The 20,688-nt window shown below is 38.4% G+C and overlaps 3 protein-coding genes across 4 annotated transcripts in view; all 3 read right to left on the minus strand.

The window, feature by feature from the left end:
* si:dkey-9i23.8 (parapinopsin) overlaps positions 1 to 10,101 on the minus strand; it is a 30,862-nt gene extending 20,761 nt beyond the window's left edge. The window contains exons 1-3 of the mRNA XM_053327717.1: positions 9,986 to 10,101; positions 5,639 to 5,758; positions 4,348 to 4,391 (exon numbers count right to left, since the gene is read on the minus strand). Of these exons, the coding sequence (XP_053183692.1) occupies positions 4,348 to 4,391; positions 5,639 to 5,758; positions 9,986 to 10,101 (280 nt within the window). The remainder of the gene's footprint in view (positions 1 to 4,347; positions 4,392 to 5,638; positions 5,759 to 9,985) is intronic.
* The window catches only part of saraf (store-operated calcium entry-associated regulatory factor), a 171,979-nt gene that overhangs the window by 64,870 nt on the left and 86,421 nt on the right, over positions 1 to 20,688 (minus strand). The window lies entirely within an intron of this gene.
* On the minus strand, positions 10,117 to 17,067 carry hand2 (heart and neural crest derivatives expressed 2). 2 transcript variants are annotated; one of them, XM_053341566.1, is made up of 2 exons: positions 16,385 to 17,067; positions 10,117 to 10,320 (listed from the first exon to the last, which is right to left on the minus strand). In XM_053341566.1, exons 1-2 carry the CDS (start codon positions 16,997 to 16,999, stop codon positions 10,180 to 10,182), a joined length of 756 nt encoding a protein of 251 aa, XP_053197541.1. In that variant the 5' UTR covers positions 17,000 to 17,067; the 3' UTR covers positions 10,117 to 10,179. The 2 variants fall into 2 exon arrangements, with proteins under 2 accessions (XP_053197541.1, XP_053197548.1); XM_053341573.1 differs by lacking the exon at positions 10,117 to 10,320 and adding an exon at positions 16,027 to 16,035 and having other exon boundaries at positions 16,388 to 17,067.

A 20,688-nucleotide genomic window follows, 5' to 3' on the forward strand; every position in this document is an offset into this window, starting at 1 on the left:
ACAGATCTTCTGATTAATGGACGAGCCGCTCTACTTCCTGAACCACAGCCTGATGTAAGGTTACCCCTGATTGACTAACTTAAGCAGTGGTTTCCTGTAGAGTGCCAGAAAAGAAAATGCAAAAAGTAAAGTAACAATCTTTTCAAACTTTCTTTAAAGGCTCTTTCTCTGTTATAGCTTATAAATGTATTCATTAAGTTATTTATAGGCCACAAAGAGATTTGCACCTTGTTGTGTTTAAAAGAAAAAGCTGGCAGAAAATGTCACAGTCAGCCATTTAGCCAGCAGCCTGCACACTGACTAATACTGTGATCAAATGTCATTTTTCATCTGCTGAGGCGCTGTCCATGGTGTTGAATGCTGCGTCTGAAAAGATTTTTCCCCATCCTGATGAAAACACCTATATATACCCTTATATAAGCACATACATGATGAATGTGTGGCACACTTAGGGGGTCTGATTTTGGGGGTTTCCAAAGTCACTGTATCACCATAACCAATGCTAAACTCCACCCACCTTGCAAAATGTGCTGTTGTTTTCAAACATGCCTTTTTCTCAGGAATTGAAAAATAAGTATTTAAATAGAGATGTAATATATATTTAAAGATATATTTAGATATTTAAACTTGTTTTGTTGTTGTTGTTGTTTTGTGCTAGTTTCTCACCTAATTGGTTAAGATACAGTTACTGATGTTGTTGTGTAGTGTTAGTGCCTGTAGTAATAAATTAGATCTGTAATTCATTTTATATAGCAGGTTTCAATCACGACTTTAGTTTACATTTGAATAACAGATTGTGCCTTTAAACATATTATATATACAGCTGCTTTCCTGCTTTGCATGTGTTCATGTCTCTCTATCACCTGACACCAAGCTGCTTCTGTGTGTTTCACTTCCCACAAACCTTTCTTTACATCCTGAATGTGTTGCACCTTCTTCTTCTCTCTTGAAAACTGTCTCCTTGTTTTTCTTTCAACAGTGTTCTGCAAATCTTCCTCACTTCTGTCTGTCTCCTCTTTCTGTTTGGTTCAGGCACTCTGAAAATGACTGAGTGAGAATGTAGGAGCAGAACTTGAACTTGTATGATGTTAATTACAGCAATTATGTGGACAAACAACACACGGTGGTAATGCATCAGCAGTCAAGATATCCAAACTATCAAGCTACATTAACATTACTGTAATGTAAAGCAGCAACAACACTGGATAAACTGACCTAAATGTCACTGAAGAGACGCTGATTGAAACGCTGTTTCACAATTTGAGCGGTGGGTAAATGGTGTTTATGTGCATTTACTCTCCACTACAGCCCTGTGTATAACTACAAATAAAAAAGGGAATTATGGGAGACTTATGGGGAAAATGAAGAAACAAGAGCAAAGCAGGAGATGCGGTGTAGATACAGGAGAAACCCAGGAAACACATCTGTACAGCAAACATTACAACATTTAACCTCTGCCATTGCTGTCAATTGGTGTGAAATGCATTTTGGGATACTCAGCTACAGTGGACCAATGGTGTAACTTCATCACTGAGTCAGTCAGTGACTCAGTGATGGACAGAGATGAGTGTTGTTAATACTGCCATCATTTCACAACGGGTATTATTAGGAGAATGAAGAGAGCTTCATTACTGCACACTGGCTACTGGACTTTTTTCCATTTACCAACAACACATGAGTGCAATTCAGCAGCCAACATGGAAGTCTGGGACATTCCTTCAGACATTCCTATTTGCACATAAACACATCGTCACTCAGTCAACACATCCCGACTGGAACTGTGTAAATTTCCATGGGCTCAATAATAAAAGTAATGACTTGGTGTATTTTGCACTTAACCATTTTTTAAAAAAGCAAATTAAAACACAACAAATGAAATCATCATGAATTATCAGCCCATTTTCACTCCCAACACATCAAGTACAAAAGCTTGTTCAGAAGCCCTTGGCACACCCCTTTAATGTCATTTGATGTCAGTCCAATAGACTTCTATGTCTATCTTTTATATAAGGTGACACATTTCAATATTGTGAGGAGGTAGGTTGGATGGATGACTAGATAAATAAATGGAAAGGACTGGACTCTGCTGTAGGTGACAACTGTTCATGGTGGAATGGTTTTTAACCCTGAGCAGCCTTAACCTCAGTGCTCTCACAACATAAAATATCATTATTTTTCAACAGTTCAAAAATGACTTTACAAAAATTACTTTGGAATGCTCATAGAGGACTTTTTTTTACTTGTATATGCAGATTTAGAAATGTGTTGACCAACTTTGTAAAAATAAATTCAAACCTGCAAAATGTTCAGCTTTAGATTTCATTTTTTTTTTCATTTGTTATCTGACCAAATATAAAATTATATATTTAAAAAAATGAACCCATTCAATCTATTTCTATAAATGTACCAACATGTAAAAATGACATATATATATGTATATGCAAATAAATATGCTTTCAAATCAGTTTCACTGGCTACATCTGGTATTTATTTACATTTGAATCATAGATTGGTGTCTTCTCTAGGCACAGGTTTCATTGTTTGTATGTTCCCTCATGAAGAACAGGACAGTTTGGTACTGTAAGGTATTTTTGTAGGAACAGAAAGTCCATCCTTAGACAGATCAATGTGCTTTATTGGGAGACAGAGAATGACACAGCTTGATATGTATAATGACTCCAACAATGTGATATATTTGTTTATTGCACAGACAGATTTGTCTAATGTTGAGACTTTAAATCACTCCTGCTCATATTCAATCAAATCGTTTTGCTGTCACTGTGTGCAGTTGGCCTGGAATACATGTGGATGTTGTTTCCATGGTTTGTAAGTAGAGTGGCCTGTGGCTAAGTGTTAAAGGTTTTGTCAGGATCCATTAAGTTTATAGTTAAACCTGAAAACATCAAGTGACTCCAGAGTGGCCTGACTCATTCTCATGGTCGACACCACACCATGCAGTGCCCCGTCAATGTCTGCAGATTCAAATCTAGTAAAGTAAACCACTCTCAGCTGGGAACAAAATGAAGATTAAAAAAAACAAACACGGACAATGGACTTCATGACTTTATGTTGGCTGCATTGGCACAGAGCAGAAAAAAAGCAGCATGACCCATGTTGTGTCTCAAGCCATGGGCTGAAGACATGCTGTGCTGCTGATTGCTCTCCACAGGCCTAATTGAAAGAAGGCTCCATATGGTAAGAAGCAATAAATTCTCCAGATCATTTTTTTCTCTATTTCCTGGTTCTTTTTCTCTTTTCTGTTTTTTCTCTGGTCTATAAAAAGTGAACAATGGGCAGGCTGTCTTTGGTTTGGCTGCTAATGAATCCAATACTTCCCCTGTATGGAAAGGGTTGATTAGAAAAAGAAAAAAAAAACACATTTTGTCATAGTCTCTTTTGATGGAAAGCCCTATCTGTATATGGCATGCGCGCGCATGTGTGTTTGTTGTGTCATAGCAACACAGTAGTTATGGGGTGAATGGAGTGACCTGGGGGTTTGTTTCAAAGGCTGCCAAGGTCCCACCCTCCTCTCTGCTCTCCTCTCCACTCCAACTCTCTTTTCTTCTCCTCCTCTGCCTCTTCCTCTTTTTCCACAATTGCAGACCTTTCTGATCGCTGTATATGCTCCAAATTCACAACAGTAATGCTCTACTGTAGGCGCTAAAACACTCATTATCCATTATCCATAACACAAGTACACTCTCTGTATGTTACCACCAGCGATGCACAGCTATAGTGTACAGTTAGGGGTCAGTATAGAGGCTTAGAGAGGAAGTAGACCAAAACAAAAAACAAAAAGACAAAAAAAAACAAACCCCAAAACAACAACCTCCAGTGCACTTCGTAGAAATGCTGCCCCCTGGTGGAGAGGAAATGCCAGAGCACATTATTGCAGGGAGGTGGGAGAAGAAGGAGGAGGAGGAGGAGAGGGAGTGAATAAGGGAGGGGTCTGCATGAAGTAATGGCTGCCAGATGTTTTGGTATTATCGCAGGGAAAAATTCTATTCCAGCCATAGTCATCTATCATGTTCACCAGTCGACTGCACTTAGAGGCCAGCAGATAGACAGACAGGAGACATGAAGGGAGCTAACTGTGTGTGTGTGTGTGTGTGTGTGTGTGTGTGTGTGTGTGTGTGTGTGTGTGTGTGTGTGTGTGGTGTTGTGTTGTGGGGGAGGTGTGTTATTATAAACCTAGATATTGGTATTGGCTCGTTGGGTAGTTGATGTAATGGCTCACATAACCTGTTTGTTCATTTTTTGTAAAAATGCTTCAGCAAAATGGATTTAAAACTTTTGCTGCAATATTATACAATTGGGTGCAATGCATTGATCAACTGCAGTCTATACCTCCAGAATTCCTGAAGTGGCCCCACAGGTCCTTAAGGGGTTCCCTGTAAGAATGAGTAGTAATTCAACTTAATTTTAATTCCCTTAAATAGATCCCAATTAACCAACTGTAAAGAATGAACATTGTAATCAGCATTATTAGTGTAGAAGCTATGCCATACAGTCTTGAGCAACAACCACAACAAATTCCTCCATTATACCGGCACTAATTGGTCTAATTGCATATGTTTCCAACATGCACTGCTGGACAAATTATTCTGAAGGGAGCTGCTTTGCAAGACTTTACAAATGTGTTTGACTCCTGTTGTTGCTCCAAAACATGTTTTTCCCCTTTATTTTGATACAGTTGGAGATGTGATACTGCTGTAATTGATACATAATCTTTGCACGATCAAGACGAAGATGACATTTCTTTCATGGTGTTTCGGGAGAAGAAAGAGAAGTTGGAATGGGGTTTTTGAATGGCTGCCAAGACTTATCCCTGATGTGTAAGTACTCAGGGAAGATTTACCCTGAAAGATGACTTATAGGCTTATAGAGTCACACAGCTGCCCTATAGACTTGTATCTGAGTGCCTCAAACAGTCAAATAGGGAATACATGGAATAAAACAGAAACACATCTTTAGCCTATAAATGTAGTCTGCAGTAATATTTGTAGATTTGTACTGAGGCACGCGTAATTGTTTCATGTATGATTCACTGAACTGGTTAAAACACATTCTCATTGGTTGCTCTTTGGATTCAAATGCATTTACTTTAACTATCCTTATAATGAAAACAGCTTTTAATTCCATTCATATCATCATATTCACTCAGACACACTCAACAACCTCTTTTTTGATTGCGGCTATAGAATCTTTAAAGAAATTGGGGGATAACTCAGTCCGATCAATGACTTCTGTTTACCTTCATTCTATTTGTTCTTGTTTTTGATTTATATACCTTTATTTTTAGTTTATATTCTGACATAATGTTATTTTGTGTGATCATTCATTCAGATGACACTTGTAACAAATGTAGTGGGTGTGATTCCCTTATGATCCCCTGTTGACTGTTTTGTGTTGTTGGATTATTTATTATCATTATCATTATGTATTTATGGGTTTTCTGTCTTTTTTCTAACTATATAGCCAATGAGTTACATAATGTCTTTGTCATTGGTTGACCCATAGGGGGGGCTGTGTCATATATAGATAACAGTACTTTAGGAGAGCTTCTTTTAGTGGTGCTATGTCTACTTCCACCAAGTACAGCTGTGGTCCAACTGTACTTTTTAATCATTCTGTGTACCTGCATGGTATGCTACTGAGGATCCTGTACACATGACTTGTTTTTGATTGGTACATCACCACCAACATGGACATGAGCAGCACTGAGATGTTCAGAATCACTGCTGAGCTCAATCTCCACCTGAGCAGGATGTGAGTTGAGATGTTTTAAGTCTTGTGTACCATGAAGATGCTGCAACACTGAAAGTGAAATTACTATCAATTCTTCTTGTGGTCAACAGCAAGGGGAAAAAACTGTTACAATTTGGAGTCCTGATGGTTGTGGTGACCAGCAGAAGTTTTGAAGAGCAGGCTGGGAACTTTCCTAATCCTCTATGAGGACAATAACCATGGCAACTGGTCCATAGCAAGGTGTGAGCGGCCACTGAGGAACCAGCACTTGAGATGATGTAACAAGGCAACTGGACATAATGGAAGCAAGAATGTGATGGGTAATACCATACTGCATCAAGTTGGTGGTCTGGTGGTTCCAATCTGGATGGTCTCCTTATCCTTTCATAAGGATAATCCACTGTGTTCCCCTCATCAAAAAACAACAAAAAAAGAAGAAAAAAATCAAGCAAGCAAGTATGATGGCTATCTAAAGAAAAAGCTAAAAACATCAACCTCATGGTGGCACTAGAGAAAACTTCAGTTGAGATATTTAAATGACTGACCCTAACCCTATCATGGTTAAATGTTAAAAAAAATGGAATGGAATTCCAAACATCTAGTTGACTTCAAGCATTTAGTGTGTGTGCATTTGTGTGTGTGTGTGTGTGTGTGTGTGTGTGTGTGTGTGTGTGTGTGTGTGTGTGTGTGTGTGTGTGGACAGTTTAGTCCTCCATCATATTCATTATCAATGAAGAGATGGGCCCACATTTATAATACAGAATGAACTAGTATTCTATGTATGGTCATCAGTTCCATCACTCCCTGCAGCTGACGCTGAGACAGCAGAATGTGTGTATTTATGTGTGTGTATGTGTGTGTATGTGTGTGCCGGTCACTGTGGGGTCATCTGAGTCTGACGCCAGCCCTCTCACTAATTATCTGCTCTCCTGTCTTCACCCGAGGCCAGGCTCAGGCCATTACATCTCACGTTAGTCTTTGTCAGGATGAGAAAAATCCTCTCAAGCTCTTTCTTTTTTCTTCCTCCTGTCTCCCACCATCAACATACTGACTGTGGTGGCAGATAAGACCTTATCAAAGGATGACTGACAGCTCCATCTGACACTGTGACAATATGAAGACCAGGAAGTATGTCAGTAGTGACTGTTCTAGGTGTGTTATTGGAGATTTCTGGATTTGACAAGTACAAGTTTTGGATCGTTCATATTCAGCAAACTTCTCATGAATGTCAGATATTCAAGGCCACAGAATTTTAATTTTGACAGCATGGAGAAATTTTTGCAATCATTAAACCACAGCACACTAAAATTCATATTAACATTATCACCGCACTGTTAGCTGTTGGCATCATGTGACTACGCTGGCTTTCATTGGTGGAGAATCTGCAGCTTATATACTTCATAAAAATACAAATGGAATATGTTTTTTCTATATAAAGTCATGATTTTGAGATTCATTGAATTAATGCGGAATGATGCTTCCTTGTCAAAGTGTTGCACTGCTACATTATGTAACCAAAGTAAGTATGTTTACACTTTGAAATGGTCTTTTTCATGTAATCACAGAGACCATGTGTAGATGCATGTAGTGTTACAAATTAGACAAATGATCAGTCCTCCATGTAGGCCTGACATCTTACATTTTCCACACACACCAGAACCGCTCAGCACAGAAACATAATTATGCCTTTAACAGAGACTTTGCTTGATTGACAGCCTGCTATGATCCTGTTTGTAAAAGCAGAGGCAGCAAAGAAGTCTAAACAGGCTTTATTGTGGAGGGGTGATGGGTCACTTCCATGGTGAGACTCTATTCAGATGTTTGGAAGGAAGACAATACATTTCAATCACTTTTTTAAAAACGTTTCATTTGATTACCAGCTGACTGATTTTAGATGAAAAGTGAAAGTGTTCATATCATCTGGTGATTACTCAATGTGTGGGAAGTGAAAATGTTTGGATTTATGATAAACCATTATAGTTAAATACAGTTAAATACAATATCTTCCTAGATATAATCCTGTCCTTCCACTTTCTCCTGATATGATGAGTGTGTGTAAATAGAGACATGGTTATATAAAACACAGTTACTGGTACAGACATTGATCTCTTGTAAACAAAGTGTGGCTGAAAAGCTGATGACACTGTTTCATGACTGTTCCACAGATGGTGCCTGAAGCAAAAAGGTTCAAATCAACCCTTTTCTCTATATATAACCAGCAGTATTCTCATCATTCCTTTGTTATGATAACACTATTCTCGACTCATTAAAACCATATAATTACTGTGGTTGGCATTCAAACAGGTTTCATGAAAGTCTCCAGTTTAACCCGAGCAGCTTATTTCAAAGTGAAGACAAAGGAACTGTATGCTGTACTCACTGTATGCAGCACAGCTAGGATTCATATCAAAGGCCAAACATGAACCAGGACCTATCTGCAACATCTTATGGAAGATTACAACAAACAGTGTATCTTATAATTGTAATACTTCACTTTGTTTTCATTATAAATATAAGTGCGGTGCATTGTAAAGCTGTGTCTAGCAGGGTCAAAAATTATTATCTTTGCATTTTTACATTTGTCCTGTTTGAAAAAAACAAACATGAATTTAATGTCACTATTCTAAATGACTTGACTGGAAAGCCTGAAGTCAGGTTGAAAAACAATGATGACCGTATATTAGACAGTAAACACACACCTGTACAGGATCTTATCTTATAACTTAAAATACTGTATAACTTTATATCTGTCTGTGCGCAAAATGAAATGATGAAACCAGACTGTGTATATACAATATGACAGAAAAGTGATAGTTCAAAATTAGTTTTAGCTTGAATAGTTTTTTTATTTTTTTTTATTGTTGGGAATACTACTCCCCATCATTTCTGTCTTATTCTCTAATCGAAATGAATGACTTGGCGCTAGACATCACTGTGTAACCAAACTGTCTGAAAGTAAGAAATGCAGTTGCCATGTAACCAAGTGGCGGTTTATTAAATTCATGACACTGTTTACATCCCACATAAAGCATTATTTAGACTCTCCCAACACATTTTCACAACACAACAGGGACACTTCGTCATCACCGTGACGTCACTACATTTACTACATTTACAACCCGAATGGGCGAGAGATACGGTAAGAGGAGAGAGAGAGAGAGAGAGAGAGAGAGAGAGAGAGAGAGAGAGAGAGAGAGAGCTTCACAAACACCTTATAGTTTAATCAAAGATATTCAGTGAATGATCGTTGTCATTCAGCAGAATGGCTGTTTTGGTCCTAACGGCCACATTGCACATAAATATTCCGTTAAATAAAGCTGAGAGCAAGTCGACACCCGGTGTGTGTGTGCGTATGTGTGTGTGTGTGTGTGTGTGTGTGTGTGTGTGTGTGTGTGTGTGTGTGTGTAGTGTTTGTGTTTGTGTGTGTGTGTGTGTGTGTGTGTGTGTGTGTGTGTGTGTGTGTGTGTGTAATTAAGAAGGGAGAGAGAAGGAAATGGTTCCGCCTATCTCCAGCACTTTCTGTTCTCCCTCGGCAGGAGGAGAGGAAAAGATAGGGCCACACTCCGTTCACAAGCCATCAGTGGTATATTGCTACTTTGCTCACTGGCAACACAAATCTGGTAGAACACAACTTGAGAGCATTGATGAATAATAATTCGGATCCACTCTTCATTTCAGCATATATCAAATCCACCAGGTCACGAAGCTGGTTAAACTAGACGAGAGATGTAAAAATCCCTTTGATTCTCGAGGAGAGAATGTAATACATCTTTTATTTCAACCTCTTCATCCCAGCGTGTCTGTCCCTAACACACATAAAGCTTAAGTCTATAGACATGTATTTTAAATTATCCCACAGTTTCCACTGACATCAAATCTGTTGAATTATGATGAAATCATGACTGACAAAAATCTAGAATATCTGTATCTGTCGTAAGATTTTTTCCCCCATTTCAATTCAAATGTAAAGTTATTTTAGCTATAGGCAAACTGAATATGTGATACAGTGTTGTCATTCTTTTAAAGTCAAATTAAAGGAGGAAATCAGCCATGTCAAAAGCTTATAGAGAACAAACTTCAGAAAGCGTCAAAAGCGTCTTTGCCGATGAAGGATGAAGGGATGAACGATGAAGGGATGAAGGATGAAGGGATGAGGAGTTGTCAATCTGAAGTTATGTTCTATCAGAACTAAAAACCAATAAGCAAACCGACAGTAAACGGTCTCTACGTGTCTCACCGTTGCAAAGTGGACGGAACTATACAGCGTCCACCGCTCTGTGTTGGGAGACAAACAGCCTCCAGCTTCACACCTGATGACAGTTCATCATCATCATCATCATCACAGCGCGTCATTATTGTCCCGTCATTCTCCCCGAGGACAGAGCCGGGAGGAGAGAGAGTGCAATCGGCCTGCAGGAAAGGAGAGAGCCGCTACTGTTTGAGTTCCAGAGCCCAGACATGTTGAGGCCATCCTGTCCGTCCTTTAGTCTTCTTATCCCCCGCTGACGTTGAGGATGACGATGAGGAGGATGATGATGATGATGTAGATGTAGTTGTTTTAGGGATCTCCACCTGCGGATACATATTTCATAAATCATTACTCCTAATAATGTTAACTGTGTTATTTTCTGGCGTATTACAGCATCTTATCTAATAGAAAATATATGTTGATGACGTGCAGCAGCGTATTTATCACCGCTGGATGAAGTTCTCCAATGAAGGATTTGCTGCTTGAAAAGATTTTTTTTTTTACTGTGTGAAAAATAATTTAGTGTTCATACAATCATATATTTCATACAGGACTAATGACCTTCCATCACTGTATAAAAGCGTCCAACTGTATATTGTCTATCTGTTTTTTACGTATTTGGGACACGTAGCTCAGCTTGCGGAATATGCGTATGATAGCTACAGGCAAGCTTTTTCAAAAAAAATTAAAAGTCACTAACAAACAATCACTTTCAAAAAGCTGCTTTGGTGTGTGAGCACACGCACGACACAAGCCACTAAACATAAAAATCAATAATGGATTTGAGAGTCTTTAAAAATAATCTATAACCTATTTCCTGTAGAAATAAACAACATAAAAAACATAAAACAAGCAACGACAAAAAAAACAACAATAACCTCAAAACATTTGACTATTTTCAATATTTGAATCAACTACAAAAAAGCTTTTAGTGTTTGATAAAAAGAGAATGAGAAACTATAGGCCTAATAAATCCGCTCTGTTCAATATTTATCATTCGTTTATTTGAATTGTTTACATTTAATTTGACTTATATTAGAATAGTAATATGGCAGTATAGCTTTTAATAATAGATGATCTATGTAAGCCCAGTCGTTTCACTCTGTTCGTTTCTCACACACACTTGAAAACGCAACCGGATCAAAGGATTATTGTCGTAATCTCTCCAATTTACTGACAATGAGTGCACCTCTGAAACTATAATAATAACAATAATTAGAATAAGTAGATAGATTCAAATCTAAAGAACAAAATCTGAACATTAAATCAATAGTCAGGATAACCGCAAACCCTTATTCTTATTATTGAAAAAATAAAAAAGTCTGGTTGTTATTTATCATTTTAGACGCACATCACTTTAGATGTTTTTTTCTATGAACGTGATGCTACATGAGTTAGTGTGGAAGCTTCCAGTGTGTCTTCACTGTGTTGTGTTGTGTGACTCACGTCTGTTCTTTAACTGTAAAAATGTGGAAGTGACGCCGCCTATAGTTTACAGCGCATATCCTCCACCAACATGTCTACACAATAAAGGTAGAGCTCAGATCTGATCTTCTTGTTTGTTCTTGTATCAGACATACAGCATGAACACTGTAGATTGAGAACATCTGCATGAGTCTCTGCTTAAAGTTAACACATCCACACTGCGTGACTTCTTTTATTACAGTCCTGCGTTACCAGTAACATTTGAATTTTCATTTCTATCCACTTCAAACAGCTTCACCGATTTTAATAGTTTGCCCAACACTGCGCAATTTGCTACAATTTCATCTGCTATTTGCAATGTTTTTCAGCCAATTAAAAAAAACACACACACAAAGGAAAAGACAGCAGTTTAATAAAAAGAGAGCTCAGTGGTTAAAAAAAAGTGTGTTCTTCTAGAAATGTGGGTGTGCTAATAAACGATCAGGCACTTCGCTCTAAACTGCCGAGTGTAAACCTAAATAGGCTACACTGTTTCGATCCGCCTGCGTCAACACACACACGTTCAGAAAGGTCCAATAAAATGTGAGGTGTGTAGTCGCCAGCAGCGTGTGTGTCTGTGTGTGTGTGTGTGTGTGTGTGTGTGTGTATGTAGGCACAGCATCAAGATCATCCTCATTACTATAAAACATTACCGCCTGCACTGCTATACGGCCCAATAACACACATGACTAGTGTAGCCTTTACGTATCTGTACATAGATAATAAAACAGCTCAATTATAATAATAATAATAATAATAATAATTGAAGATAAAAATAATACTAATATAATATAACAACAGTCAGGGCCTTCACTACTTGATGTTATTATTACAAACACGTCATCGTTATGAATTTCTAGTAGATTATAATCCCATTACACGCACTGCTCGTTTTTTCATGCCGTATAATCATCAGACAAAACTCTTAACATTTTCATCTAATTGAATCTTAGTCATCATTGGTTTGTAACAGTCCTCAGGCTGGAGGCTACTGTCACTTTACGACATCATAAAAAGTATCACGTAATCACGCTGTGCTGGGTAAAGTATTACTTTAATAATATTAACAAGCTATAGAGACAGAAGATTTTTAATAAATGTTACACATCTGTTTTTCTTATAGATTATATATACACATATGTTAGAGTGATGCGGGTTTGTCTTCTTGCTGCATCTTACTGGTCTACAGGCGACACATCACTGATAGTAGAACTCCAGCCTGTGTGTTGCTGTCAGTCTGCTCACAGTAGCGCTGCCATGTGAAATTACAGCTGTGTTCATCCTGCTGCACATTTACTCTGTATCACTTACTGTAACCAAGATGCCACCACGCAGGAAGTAGTGATAATTATAAAGCTTTTTTTTCTTCTTTTTTTTTTTTGCATCATGAATAGTTCAGTCAGTAGCATGCTGCTCTCAAACATTCACTAAATGCTTCAATATTTCACAGGATGAGGTCACGTGTAGAAATAATCTTGATTTTACAAATCAAAATCTTTCTATCAGAAATGATTTCAGATGCAGCCAAGCATCTAAATGCCCAGTAGTCACTGACAGGATGTAAATATATTTAAAGATCAAAGATGATTCATTTGCCACTGCACTGTGCTAAAATTATTTTGATAATAAATGAAATGAAAAATCATATGTGTATTGATACACATGAATAACTTAAAAATAAATTCAACATATTTGTATATGTGTTTAAATCCAACAGTTTGGCCTTCATCAAGTTGTTTCTGTACAAACTGGATTATGGCAATTATAGTACAACAAACTAACAAATCCACACCAAATGAAGCCATTTAACAGTGACAAAAAATATATGGATGAAGCAACATCAAAAATAATAATAATAAAATAAATTGTAAAACCTTAAAAAAAATCTTAATCTTAATTTTCCTTGCACACACAACATTGTATAAACTATTTGAAATAACTGATCTAATACCTACATTTCCCTCTTATTAGTAAGCTTAGAGGAGCAACAGCTTAAATACACTTTAAATACACTTCAGGGGTTAACCCCTTAATGGTTAATGGAAGAGCAGACTGAGGAGCATCAAGTGCTTACCTTAGCTGCACTGAGGATCAAATTCACTTCAAGTTACCTCTCCTCTGCATGCTTCATCTCAGTCTTAAAAAGTCTGACGTCATCTTTTTTTTTTAATGTAGGAATTGTCTTCATATATTTGTGACACATTGTAGCATCTTAGAAGTAGCAGAGGCTTATGTGTTTAAATGGAGGAGTGGAGAAGAGCTGACATGAGTTATTAACAGGCCTACATCCTCCTATTAGTGACTCTAGTTTGAAATGTGAGGAAAAATTGCTTTCTGGCTTCAATTATGCACCACACTTCCTATATAGGCAGCACGTTAAGCAACAGACAGGAAGTAATTATCTGTTCTATTCTCTTCTGCTCCATTCTGTCCTGTCCTGTGTGTGTGTTCATGTATTGTTTATTCCTGCACGTGACTCCCCTGCTTGCAGTGAAGCTTGGTGTATAGCTGTGGATAGACATGCTGGTTGATATAGCTGCTCACTTTCATGAGATAAATGTATCTCATAACAACAAGGCCTCTGGAATCAATACACCCAGGCTCAGTTTGTTTGTGTTTAACAGTAAAATTACTCAATTATGACATTTTAGCCACTAGTCATAATAAGGAAATATAATTCTAACATAAAAAAATAAAAAGTTGCAATATGATACTCCTTGGTACGGTGTTTACTATGAATCAAGACATGCAGATTTATGCCTGCGTCTGTGGATCAAGTGAATGAGAAGGCGAGTAAAGACAGTTGAAATGGGTTTAAATCTCTTGGTTGTGCTTAATAATAAATGCCGAGCAACTGTAGCCATAAGATATGGGCAGTATACACAGAGCTATGTGGATTATATAGCAGCCTGTAAGGACTAAACTATGAAAATGTGTTGCTGGGAATAATAGCAGTGGGTCTATATAGCTGAACCTGGCCCCTCCTGGCTCCAAGCTGTCTGAGGATGGCGACTCATTTTCTGGCTCCACTGTTATATAGAGTTTGATCATATGGAGGATATGATTATTGTGTAGAATTTTTGTTGTTGTTTCTATGGGTCAGCTGCATGGGGACGCATTCCATTTTTTTGCCCTTTGTGATCGATGATTAAAAAATTACGTGTCCATAAAAAAAAAGGGTTAACACACTTCTTTTTGACTGTTTACTCTGTTTTCAACATTCACACGCGCTTCACTTGCTTTTGAAATTCCTTATGCTATAACATTAGCGTGCATTTACACTGTGTGTGTGTGTGTGTGTGTGTGTGTGTGTGTGTGACCCCCCCCCCTCTCCTGTGTGAGCCTGGCTGTCTTTAGCTGGGTTCATGCTAACTCTTTACATTCCTATAGCTCAGTTAAAGAGGACACAATATAGTCAGTATTGTCACGTGTGTGTTATTTATTGTCCCGTTTTGGAAGTGTACATGTGGGTGTTTGGACGGTACAAAGTGATAGTTTGTATAATAATATTATAAGATATTATTATTGTACGTTATTATAAAATAATCATGTAGAAAATAAAAATCCTTCTGGACAAGAGTGTACAAATTTAGAATCCTATGTGGCCCATATTATTATTATTACTATTATTATTATTATTATTATTATTATTATTATTATTATTATTATTATTATTATCATTGTTCTTACAGAAAGTTATGTTACTTTTGTGTAACATAACTTTCTTTTAGGCCTACAGCTACAGACTTTTCATTTACACTCTCTCCCAAATCATTTAGACACTAACGGCAGAAATATCCGTCACTTATATATTTCTATATTTGTCAAATTTAGAGGCGCCAGTTTCATGACTCACTACTTTCTTCAAGGCAATTATAGCCAGTGATCCTCGACCTTTTACATTTAATAGAATTGTAAAAGCAGCACTTTATCTTAATAGACTAACAGTGTTTTCTATATTAAAACTATTTGTTGTAGCGCTTTGCTGATTTGAAGGAAAAATCTTTCTATACGGACAACAGAGCAAAAGAAGAATATTAATCAGGCAAAATGTAGTTCCATTTTGTGGATTATACGCCATGCAAAACTTATTTGTAAACAAATGTTTTTTTGTGAGATAAATGAAACTATATTCTATAAATGCTACCCGGTACGCTCCACTTGCACGAAATCTGATTGTACAAAAAATGTCTTATGTCTCAATGAATACGGAGTAATATAATATGTACACTACAATGTTCCATGGCCAATAAAACCAATATGGCGAATTTACTTAACAACATAGGACTAACATTTTTTTTCTAAAGGCAGATCAGTTGTCATATTAATGGTGAATCTGCTGCTGAACGCTGGCTGCTTGCTAACCAACACGTTGACAGGACAGTCACCTGTGACCTCCACTCATTCATCTTTGTGAGATAAACCATTAATTGAAACACTGAATGCTTTTTTATACAAAGTAGCAACAATATATTGTTTTCTTCATATGAAACCTTCCTCGCGCCCTGTGAATTTAGGTCATGTTAAAAAAAGAGAAAAGTTTATAATCCACTACTATTATAAAGCTAGTTTATCTCTGTTTATCCTCAATCCATGAAAGTGACATTATCCACTGAAGTCTCAATAGTTTCAGGTTGTTGTTGTTTCTTTTTCTCACTATTCGTTCTGTGATATGTATGCTGTATGCCGAGCTGCAGACTAAAGGCCTTTACATAAAGCAACTGTTGCCTACTATTTCCACGGCAACATGAAATGAGTAGAATTTTAACAGCAGCTACTATCCGTGTTTTTGCATTATTGTCTATATTGGAAATGTATACAGTAAAAACTAAGCTGTCTAAAAAGTAGTTTACTCTCCTGTTATTCCAAAACAGTGTCAGGACTAACATGGTTGGTTTTAGGGAGCGTGTCAGATGTTCCTACCGCTTCTCTCTTCCTCCGTTCCTCCCGAGCCTCCGTCTTTTTCAGCTCGGCCTTGAAAGCCTGCGTGTCTCCGTGTTGTCCGTCCTTGTCCAAGATGTCCATCAGGTAGGAGATGTAGCTGGTGGCCAACCGCAGCGTCTTGATCTTGGACAGTTTGGTGTCGGCCGGGACGTTTGGGATACACTCCCTGAGCTCCGCGAAGGCCGAGTTGATGCTTTGGGTCCGCCGCCTCTCCTTACGGTTGGCCGTGGGTCTCCGCTTCACGGGCCGAGGGTGTGTGTGGTGGTGCATACCGACCGGTGCTCCGTTCACTGAGATGGTGCCAGCTCCCGGGACCAAGCCACTGGGTCCGTAGTGGTGGTGGTGGTGATGGTGCGGATCCAGGCCGCCGGTGGACCCGCTACCGCTGTTGCCATGGTACTCGGGGCTGTAGCCGGGCGCGAGGCTGTACTCGGTGGGGGACATATCCGCATGGCTTATCAACCAGCTGGTAAAGTACGGAGGAGCCCCGGTGTCCTCGTGACACCGTCCCGCAGCCGCCGCATGCAAGGAGTAGTGGTGGCTGTCGTGGTGGTGCATGACCGGGTGGTGAGGGAAGCCCGAGACCAGACTCATAGTGACACACACACACACACACACACACACACACACACACACACACACACACACACACACACACACACACACAGGTCCTTCTCGGATGATGCTGCAGCTGCAGACTCGGGCTTCGCTGTTTAACGGTTGCACGGAGCAGATGATTGCATCGTGAATAATCTCCCCATCGGCCTCCGTTACAAACAACCCGCCGAGTGTGACGGTGAGAGAGTCGGTATTCCCAGCAACAGTAGTAGGCTAGACCGGGGCTAGTCCTAGTCTGTGTGTCCTGTCTATCCTGCTGGCCGCTCAGCTCTGTCCAAACAGCTCATTGTTCCTCTGCCTCTCCTTCTCCTCGTTAGAAAGTCACAGCGCTTATTCTTCCTCTTCTTGGAGAGAGTCACAGTGTGTAATCCTCCTTTACTTTACTCCCTCTGTACTTCCTCTCATCCTCCTCTGCAGGTCAGATAGCAGCAGCCAGCCTCAGAGCCGTTTAGCAAGGCAGGAGCAGTCTGGGCAGGCACTGGGTCAACTACTACTGGCTAGTTGATACTGAGCAATGGTCAAGCCAGTATGCCTGTATCAAAGAGAGAGAGGGAGAGAGTCTGATTTACTACGTCATCTTTACTACCGGGGAGGAGAAACTGACTTCACAGCCTCCATCAACCAATAGTGATCACCCTAACCCCCCTCCTCTCTGGCTCCGTCTGCAGGGTCTGTTTACTTGTCTTTAATGTCAATGGGCCTGCTAAGTAGGCCTGCTGGCACACACACACACACACACACACACACACACACACACACACAGCAAACCCTTACAAGGTCAAGACTAAAGTTTCTTGTTTCTGACACTGAAAGTTACACGGTAAGATATAATATTATAATATATTATATGGTCGACATAACCTGTGTTTTCTTTTTTTTTTTTTTTTTTTTTACCATATATTAAAAAATATAATGAATTATCCACCGCCAGTGTTGACCTCTTACAACACTCTGCAAAGCTGCACTGTTTTCAATTTTTATTTGAAAGCCATTATTATTATCATTATTATAATAAAGCTGTTATAGACACACGGAGTTAATGCTAAGTTAATTTAGTGTATATCTGGAGAGCAGGACACACGATGCGCGCGCAAATCATTTCATCATTTAATATGATTAGCTAGCCTGCAGCTTCTCTGTATTGATGAACAGATTATATCAGTTGAAGCCATATGCTTATATCATTTAACATTTGTGTCAATACGCAGCCAACACAGTCTCATATGTGTTTCTGACGGCTCCCTCTGCATAAACTGTGTGTTCTGACTTTGGTTCATCTTAGGCTAATTGAGCCAAGGAACCCTGGCCCACATATTTTAGTTGACATGAAGTGAGTGTAGTCGCACTTTGAAGGCCGTGAAACAGACACTGGCCAGCCCTGGACGTGCAACGCATGTCAGTTTTCTGGATTTAAATCAATCATTTATTTCACTACTAATAAAATCCAGAGATTAGTATGTCACACACTCATCTGGTGCTCTGCAAAACACCATGTCAGAAAATACAGTGCAACTTAAGGTTAGTTATACAAGATTAAACATTAAATAGCCTACAGTTGGCTTTCATTGAAAATGATCAAATCAAATGGTGAAAATTATTTATTATCGTAACTTTTATTGGATTGACAATATTTATTTGTTATATTAAACAGGTTAATAAATTATATTATTACATATTTTAATTAGGTCTACACTGTTATAAAAATGTATATTGCATTTTTTAGCCAGGCTTATAATTGCTGTATGTTATTTCATGATTTATTGTAGAGTCCAATGATTAAACGATAAATAAATAAATACATAGATTAGAGACGTGGTTAGTTTTATGTATTTGAACTGACCTTTGCAGTCCTAAAGGTTATTGCTACTGAAAAATGTTGAAATACCAAAAAGTGTCTCACTTTAGGCGAATGGGTTTAAATTGCAGATTTAAAAAAATGACGGAGGCGAAACTCTCAATAATAGCAAAGAAGATGATTCAATATCAGATTAATCTGCCACACTGCAATAAAATAAGATCAACTAAAATTAAATAAAATAAAATAAAGATACTTTGCATGCGTCCAAATATGGAAAAGATCGGTTATAATGGTAATAATGAAAATAATAATAGTACACTCCCACTACCACAAACAGTAGTGTACTACCGCCACCAGCACTACTACCATTATTATTACTATACTACTACAATAATAAATAAATAACAGCAAAGATTTTTTGCCGTTAGAAAATTGTGCTTTGCGTTCATCATTGAAATTGTATTTCTGTTTAATAAAGCAACAACAACAAAAAAGAGGAGCTATTTTACCTGGTTACTGTGGATGTAAATGTGTCCTGTGAAATGTGGAAGCGACGTTCCACACAGCTGCAAAAGGACCAGTTACAGTTGCGCATTAGGTTTATATCAGATCACTTCAAACCTCCGAGTTCACCCGTTAAATGAGCAGTGGGTGAATGTCAGGGCCCCGCTCCCAGCTCCCAGCTGACCGCTCCTCTCTGCTCCCTGCCTCACCGCCTGCAGCTGGAGAACCATATACTCCTATATTAAATTAATATGTGTATATATGTACTATATATGCACTGTGAGGTTACTCTAATTCTGTTATGGCAAATATACACGAGCATATACTCACCAGTCTGCGTATTCACCGTTAAAATCATAAAAAGCTGCACACAAAAAATACAATTATTAACAATAAATAATATGTTGTCTAATATTGAGGGTTTTTTGTCTATTTATGAAGTCAGTTTCAAAATGAAAGTGAATAAAGCTCAGTCTTGAGAGAGAGAGAGAGAGAGAGAGAGAGAGAGAGAGAGAGAGAGAGGTCAGACGACAACTGAAGAGCTGTAGGTGCATATTGTCAATATGTGGAAAATAATTAAATGAATAAAAGATTTTCTCCCCTTCATAAAGCATTGTGCTAGTACAGTATATCAAACCTTAGCTTTCCTATGAGTTTCATGTCATTAGAATACAAATACCCCATTTTCTCTAACAATCACAGCTGGAGAGCTAGTAGCATTGTTGATAGATGATTTATGGAGCAGTATTCAGTCCTAGTGAAAATGAGTCATTTCATCTGATTAGAAATCTCCCTGAACCTCTGGGTGACCCTCTGAAGGCCACTAAAGACTGATGAAGGATTTCATTCAACATTTAAAGAACTCCTGGAAGCCCACTTAAGGACACTGATGGAGGCACCTCTGGTTTCCCACCTCCTAGAAAACCCTGAAGGACTCCTGAAGGATCCTTTGAGGGCCTCCAGAAGACTCCTTAGACTGCAGGAGAAGCCTTAAAATCATCCTGGAGGTGTCTCTTAGAAATCATTGAAAAAAACATTTAATTCCTACTGGAATCTTACTGTAAGTACAATTGTAGCTATGAATATCAAATGATTTGCAACAAATTATGCCAAAATACTGTACTGTTACCACTCTGGCTTTAGTCATCTCAATCGATTTTAAATAAAGCAATCACTCACTTTTTCAGTTTGTTATCAGCTTCCCAGTTAGTTAAACCACTATTTCATTATTTGGACCTGAAGTAGCATTCATGCAGCAGCCCCGTAAATCTAAACGTGACTACTAGCGTGCTCTAGAAGCTTCCCAGAGTTCAAACATCGTCAGCAGCCTGGATGGAGAAAGCAGCATTTTTGTAATGGAGGT

This window comes from Scomber japonicus, chromosome 2 (genome assembly GCF_027409825.1).
Source record: "Scomber japonicus isolate fScoJap1 chromosome 2, fScoJap1.pri, whole genome shotgun sequence".
NCBI lineage: Eukaryota > Metazoa > Chordata > Actinopteri > Scombriformes > Scombridae > Scomber > Scomber japonicus.

Excerpts from the sequence above, each read along its gene's own strand:
- hand2 (XM_053341566.1), bottom strand. The coding sequence starts at position 16,999 with ATGAGTCTGGTCTCGGGCTTCCCTCACCACCCGGTCATGCACCACCAC. Across the intron at positions 10,321-16,384 it reads AACGGAGGAAGAGAGAAGCG|GTGGAGATCCCTAAAACAAC; the intron begins GTAGGAACATCT and ends ATGTATCCGCAG.